Here is a 6,859-nt window from a genome sequence, read left to right on the forward strand (position 1 = left end):
AAAACAGAAATTAGAATTCTACTAAGTGAAAATTCCGAATTAAAAATCCGCTTTTATTATTCAAAATTCCAGTCTGGTAGCACCAAGTTGTATGTTAATTTGCTATCTTATTCATCGTTTATACGAAAACTTTAACAATAAATTATGTATATAAGAACTATAGGGTTGCTTGAAAAAAGGGGGGTATTTTTGAAATCAGGGAGTCCTATTCTACCCCCCTCAACCCCCCTTTTCTAGAATTTGCCGTCCGTCTACTAAATTGTCCCTGCTTCTAAGTTCTCTGCTTTTGGGCGACACCTGTCGTCTCTTCAAGTAATTTTTAGACTCCTTAATACCAACGGCGACATCTCTCTCTCTGAATTCTTTACAAATGTACAGATATGGTTCCTTACGGGGCGACACCTTTGGTTGAAGTTTTGAAAAAAACGATTATTGAATTTCTAGGAATGGTTTGACGTCATCTGTGATTAAATAGGGTATTCTTTATTTACACTATAATAAGTAGCTGTTCGCACTTCTATGCCCACCTGGTCAGCTGTTGGAAATTTGTACTAAAGAAAAAATTGGTGTTATGGCAGCAGCTCATAAATTTATTTCGCAATTTTGCATGAGTACGCATAATTTACAGCGATTACAGGTAGGGTATTATATATTCATTGTATGTTTATTTAAGTTTCCGTTTTTTATTTAAGCGCTTACCTACCGCTACAGCTGTACGATGCTCCAGTTTCTTATCGTCTCGAAAGGTAGCTCCTCGCGAGGAATACCCTGAAATAGAGATTGTACATAATGCACCTGAATGGAAATATGTCGAACGCTTGCTTCCACAAAAGACAGTGCCAAAGCCTGTTCAAAAAGCTGTGTACCCTTCCGGTTGGAAACCCCAAATCGCTTCTGCAAACCCGGACCTTAAATACTTTGTAGCACGCACGAAAAATCACATGGTACCAGTGTATTTACAGACAAGCTTCCGTGGTCAGCGGCGTATCACTGTTATCCGACGCATTCAGGGTGATATATGGGAGTTGGAACGTGAGTTACGTGTTGTTGTGGAGAAAGCGCGGGATGGAAAACTCTGCGCCAGTCGAGTAAATGAGATGAGTGGACAAATACACTTTCATGGCGATTATGTTGACGTCGTGAGGGAATATCTGAAGGAAAAAGGTTTCTAAAATAGCTTCATTCTCCTATAAGTTTGCAAATTAAATAAAAAGCAATGTTTCAATAACGTATATTACATACATGTGTATTTTTGTTTTTAATTTGATCTTCACACCTTATACGTATGTTAAGCTAGTACTTAAGAATAATTTTGCTTATGTGTATACTGAGCATTAGTTCAGTTAAAACTAAAAGCAAAGTGCTGCAAAAAGATTGGTTTGCAGTTATTATTACTTATTATGCCCTGAGGAACTTCAACATATAGAATTGCTTTTTGGATGAATTATTAAACCTCAATACGAATATATTGCAAAAATATTAGAAACTAGGGGAGAGATTAAATCTATTAAATACATCTTCAGTACATCTTAAAAATTATCATATGGCCACAGAAGCGACTGCTGTCGCCGCAGACCGCTTAAGAGCTTTTCGTATCGTGGTCCAATCTTCCATAATGTCTTCATCACGCAGCATGTATACAATGTAGGGACCGGTGACCGTGACTGCCTTTTTTCTTCCCGGGCCACGTACTTTACTTGCACGCCTGTCTACAGCCCAATCAGACCAAGATATATCAACATTATTTCGGTCTTCTTCCAGACGTCTTATTTTCTCAATAATTTCTTCCTCCATTTGATCGAGCAATAGTTGTTTTTCACTCTAAAATATAAAAAAAAACTATAATTAAAGTGATGTCTCGTTATTAACAAATATCTTAAGAAGGTAATTCGCCTTTAAGTGTTAAGTCTTAAACAAATGGAAAACGCATCCTTTAAATTTAACAGGTAATATTTAAGCAAAAAACAAAACCGACTTCAATTCTCATATATATATATATTTCATGATCCAATGATCGGATCTAAACAAGATTAGTATGGGACCACCTCTGAGACACTACCTTTCTGATGAAAAATTATCGAAATCGGTTGACGTGGTCCAAAGTTATGCGGTAACATACAAAAAACAAAAAAAAAAAATATTCCGACGAACTGATAACCTTTTTTCGAAGTCGGTTAAAAGTGGCGGGACCCGAAAGTTTTTTTTGAATCTTTTTACAGTGTAGCGAGATTTTCGAGGCACGCCTACAGAGGACGCGGAAACACAGTGAGGAAAGCACCACACACTAGCTCAACTAAGAACAGACTGATACATACGACCCGACAGCTACCAATTGCGCCTAAATACACTGGTGCAAGGACATGTCTAGCTTGCGAGCAAGGCTTTCACTACCCGAACCTTTGCAAGTACAAATCGACCTTCCGCGTTACATTGTCCCCACGACAGTCTGGTTTACGTAACCGGAATGACCTAGATCTATATCTGGTCAAGGGCTGTAACTCCTACGGTATAACCAAAAATTCTTTGGGGAGTTTTTAAGCTGTTACTAAAACAATCTGCAATTTACGTTGGCACAACCATGATTTTCATATTATAGCAGGTTAAACTGCTACCTTAAACCTTAAACTCCAACCCTACCGTCACAACGAACTTATACCCTTTCTCACGAAAGTCGGACTATCTGACCGGAAGGACCGATTTATAATCAGCCAAGGACCGCCAATCCAGCAGATTCTCCATGACCTTTATCCTGGTTCTTGTTGTTGTTGTAGCGGCTACAACAACGCCGCCCAGATCGGTTGATATCTCAGTCGTTGTCGTCAAGTTCCACTAACGGCAGCCCTAGGAAGCGTGCAGCCTCTATCGGGTCGGTCCACAAGGATAAAGCTGTTAGGGTTGTCGGGTTTTCCGGGCATGCGAAGAGATGTTTCGAGTCATGTGGGGTCTCTCCGCATGCTGGACACTCATTTGGCACATCCTCGTTCAATCTACTTAGGTAGGAGTTTAACCTGCAGCTGTAGCCAGAGCGAAGTTGGGCTATTGTTGTTCGTGTCTCCCGAGGCAGATGAAGCTCCGTCTCGTCTATGTTCGGTGGTAGTGTGCCGAGAACGACATTCACAGGTCTAGAGTCTACATAACTCGAGACTGACTCCCTGTGAATGCCGTTCAGGGCCTGTCGGTAGGCTGACGGGTCCAGAGGTTGCTTGTTGAACCTCTGGACTTCGTCCGTCAGTTCATATCGAATTAATTGACAGTAAACTCCGTTTTGTTACTTCCATTATGACCCGGTCCTTTGGCTTTGCAAGCTTTGGCTTGACCAAATCCATTGAAACAAGTAAAGCCAGTGCTGTCCTCGGCTATGTCGAAGGCTTCATTTCTTTCATGAACATCAGAAGATCTTACTTCAACCGACTACTGCGCTCTTAAGCGGTTGTTTGGGAGCTAAACAAAAATTTTACCTTCACTGCATACATAGATACAGGAATTATATAAAAAAGAACTAATACTTTTCTGAACAATAAGTCTAACCGGTTGTTCAATATCTTGTTATCATTTCCCCCCAGTTAAACACCATTATCGACGGTAAAATTCCATATCTGAACAATCAGTTGTATGGAGGCTATAGATTTGAGTTGTCATTTCACACACTAAGCTGTTGAGAATGATTCAAAACGGATCGAAATTTCATGCTCGTACCTATATAAAATGAGAAATAATAGCAAAAATCTCATATCTGAACAATTAGTTGTAAGGGAGCTATATGTTAATAGCGGTCCGAATTTACTGATTCCTACAAATGATTAATATGTATGCACATTAATATGTATAAACATTGGAACAAATTTATAATACCATTTCATGTTCATTAAAAGGTAAAAAAATAGGTGATCTAGATAGGTTAGACAGGCACTAATCCCCAAAAAATCCATGTATGCTGTGTCTACTGCAACCCTAACAACCGAAGCTTTGTGGTCGCCGCCTATATATGCAGTGTAGTTCTCTTTGTAATTTGTAAACCTAGTGTTCTCAGAGTCGGTTGATGCAAATGAAAACAACCAACAGTACATATCGAAATACTTGCCTCAAAATGCTGCAACGCTGCTTGTTCCTCTGATTGGTACTTATGTTCGATATTTTCCAAACGAAATTTTCGCAGCTTGTCTGCAACTTCAACGCGATTGCGAAAGGCTTTGTCCAATTCTCTCAATGGTATTAAGTACTCTTCTGAACGTCCACTACGAACATCCGCAATTTGTTGTTCGTTTTGTTTGTTGCGTTCTTGATAATACAGCTCCCGCAGTTGATCAAATTGTAATTCAAGGCTAGCTGCAAAACCATAAGAGCTTGTTGCACTTCCTTCATTAGCCTGACTATCCGATTGGACTTACCTAAATCTTCAACATGTTCGGAACGAATTCTTTCCATTTCAATGGCATCCATTTCCGAGGAGTCATCCGAATCCATTTCATTGGCCTCTTCATCAGTGGACTCTCGTCCCTGACTAGAATTTGAATGTTCAGACTCGGCTCCAGAAACATCCTCGCCATCGGTTGCGTCTCCCTCGTTTTTAACAGGCATTCTATTTGCACTGAAAACTTCACTTCACGTAAAAAGTTGAGGAACTCTAGGCTATAAACAGTTATTTTACCAAGTTATAGGCCATATATCGCATTTAATTCATTTAATACTTCCTCCGTACAAACTTTTATATCTGGGCAACTTCTGGGACCACTTTGACAGCTGTGTTGTTGTCACATAAAAGTCATTGTGTCAAAATATGACAGTGTTGGTGTTGCCAGATATCTCTTCTTTGCGTCCATTTTTATATATCGCCTTTCGATTTTTATTCTGAATAATTTTTTAACTTAATGGGAAATGTTTAATGGCGCTCACATCGTTTTTGGGGTTGGGGCCGGAGGAGGAGGGGCAGCGATACTTTAACTTCGTACTATATCGATACTTTCCAAGAATGATAGAATAGTTGCGTGGAACGCAACTACCAAGATTGAGCCAATGAGACAGGATTTTTAAGCGTAATTTTTGCGTGACGTCATCTTGGTGCAATTGCGAGAGAGAAATGTCCAAACGCATATAAAAATATGTAAACAATGCAGAAAAATGTGTTAATTTTAATATTACATGGCCCAATTTCGCAGGAATCAATAAATATACAAAGATTGATTAATTAGGAACACGCAGCAATAATTTTGGACATGTAGCCCTTTAGGTAAGTACGATTTTTAGCACATGAAAAAATTGATGTATTAACAATGTTTGCAATTTCATGTTGACCAAAAGGAAAGTGTGCAGCAAAGTGAATTTTTGGACTCGCCATTGTAAAAAGCCATGCAGAGTGCATAATTATACAGTATATTTTGCTTTGCTGCCTCTATGCTTAAGTGCACATTTAAGATACCTACCCCAAAATGCGCATCAAAAGCATTATTTTTAACATTTATAAGGAAACTGCTCCGATAGATGCATTCAACATACCTGCACATTGGCGATACCTGCCTTAAAAATTGTGCGACTAGAACCTTACTGTTACTGTTACAGTTACTGAGCTGTTGCGCCTTCTGAACATGCCCAATCATAGACATCTCAGAAACAGCTTTTTCATGGCGAAAGAACCTTATATTTGTTAAAAAAGGGAAGTAAACAACGAAATATTTAAATATGTATAGATTTTAATTATTATTTAGTGATATTTCAGCCAAATCAGTGTAGTACCAATGACATGTAAACAAACCGTCTGACGTTTTTACAGGAAATAGTGCTTTTTGCGTTCCTATGCACTTCTGCATCTGTTCTCCTTTTACTCTCATTTGAGAGCGTAAAATTGTAGTTTGACAGTTCCACAGGTTTTAGTCCGAAGTTCAAAGGAACAGACTAAGGGCCGGTTTCTCTATCTCCGGTTAACACTTATCCCCCGGTAAACATGGTTACCGACGTTCTAACTCCATGCATATAACAGGGAGTTGTTGTTGTTGTTGTAGCGGCTACAACAACCCCGCCCAGATCGGTTGGTATCTCAGTCGTTGTCGTCAAGTTCCACTAACGGCAACCCTAGGAAGCGTGGAGCTTCTGTGGGATCTGTCCACAGGGACAAGGCCGTTAGGGTTGTCGGGTTTTCCGGGCATGCGAAGAGATGGTTCGAGTCATGTGGGGTCTCTACGCATGCCGGACATTCGTTCGGCACATCCTCATTCAGCCTACTCAAGTAGGAGTTAACATTAACATATAACAGGGAGTCGATAAGGTCGGTAACGATGTTTAACGGGGGATTAGTGTTAACCGGAGATAGAGAAACCGGCCCTAAGTGTTTCGTATCATGTCATCCTTGAAATCAGTTCTAAACAATGAGTTTATGTCTACTTATCTTATATAGCTAATACATTTAGCGAATACCTATGCATCTGTGCCTTTAGTGATATTTTCCATTATTGTAGTTTACAAAATTTGCTATTGATGTACACAAGCAAAAGCTGTCATTTCATATTTGCTTCCTGCACATTTCTGCCCGGGAAAAAAAGTCCGGGCTGTTTCGGGCACGAAGAAGAAGACATTTACGACCCAAAAGTGGAAGGTATTTGCTCTCTGTTATCCATTTTTTAGCGTGAGAACGCTTTCTAAGCTATTTTGCGCACCCGCGGGTACCCGCTGGTTCGTGTGGAACGAACCTAATGTCAAAATTTCGCTGACATTTTTCTGGAATGCACTACCGGAAATCATTGGAATGCACTACCGGAAGTCTTCAATAATCGCGTATAGATGACGCTGTAAATATTTAGAGCTAAGGACTAAAGACAAATAATTATATGGATTATTTTTTCTCAAATGGCATGATTCATGCTCAAAT

The 6,859-nt window shown here is 39.6% G+C and overlaps 2 protein-coding genes across 2 annotated transcripts; one reads left to right on the forward strand and one right to left on the reverse strand.

The window, feature by feature from the left end:
* Positions 1-503: 503 nt before the first annotated feature.
* Positions 504-1,241, forward strand: LOC118756070 (probable 39S ribosomal protein L49, mitochondrial). The gene is made up of 2 exons (XM_036490862.1): positions 504-637; positions 693-1,241. The coding sequence occupies exons 1-2, from the start codon at positions 572-574 to the stop codon at positions 1,170-1,172; spliced, it is 546 nt and encodes a 181-aa protein (XP_036346755.1). The 5' UTR covers positions 504-571; the 3' UTR covers positions 1,173-1,241.
* On the reverse strand, positions 1,220-4,745 carry LOC118756068 (breast cancer metastasis-suppressor 1-like protein). The gene is made up of 4 exons (XM_036490861.1): positions 4,649-4,745; positions 4,389-4,595; positions 4,082-4,326; positions 1,220-1,821 (listed from the first exon to the last, which is right to left on the reverse strand). The coding sequence occupies exons 2-4, from the start codon at positions 4,576-4,578 to the stop codon at positions 1,540-1,542; spliced, it is 717 nt and encodes a 238-aa protein (XP_036346754.1). The 5' UTR covers positions 4,579-4,595; positions 4,649-4,745; the 3' UTR covers positions 1,220-1,539.
* Positions 4,746-6,859: the final 2,114 nt, after the last annotated feature.

This window comes from Rhagoletis pomonella, unplaced genomic scaffold (assembly GCF_013731165.1).
Source record: "Rhagoletis pomonella isolate Grant_MI unplaced genomic scaffold, Rhpom_1.0 Rhpom_scaffold_08618, whole genome shotgun sequence".
NCBI classification, from domain to species: Eukaryota; Metazoa; Arthropoda; class Insecta; order Diptera; family Tephritidae; genus Rhagoletis; species Rhagoletis pomonella.

What these genes read in the sequence shown, in the direction of transcription:
- LOC118756070 (XM_036490862.1), top strand. Translation starts at nt 572, where the DNA reads ATGGCAGCAGCTCATAAATTTATTTCGCAATTTTGCATGAGTACGCAT. An exon ending in ATAATTTACAGCGATTACAG is followed by an intron (nt 638 to 692) that starts GTAGGGTATTAT and finishes TTTTTATTTAAG; the next exon opens with CGCTTACCTACCGCTACAGC.
- LOC118756068 (XM_036490861.1), bottom strand. Translation starts at nt 4,578, where the DNA reads ATGCCTGTTAAAAACGAGGGAGACGCAACCGATGGCGAGGATGTTTCT. An exon ending in CGAACATGTTGAAGATTTAG is followed by an intron (nt 4,327 to 4,388) that starts GTAAGTCCAATC and finishes ATGGTTTTGCAG; the next exon opens with CTAGCCTTGAATTACAATTT. An exon ending in CAGCGTTGCAGCATTTTGAG is followed by an intron (nt 1,822 to 4,081) that starts GCAAGTATTTCG and finishes TTTATATTTTAG; the next exon opens with AGTGAAAAACAACTATTGCT.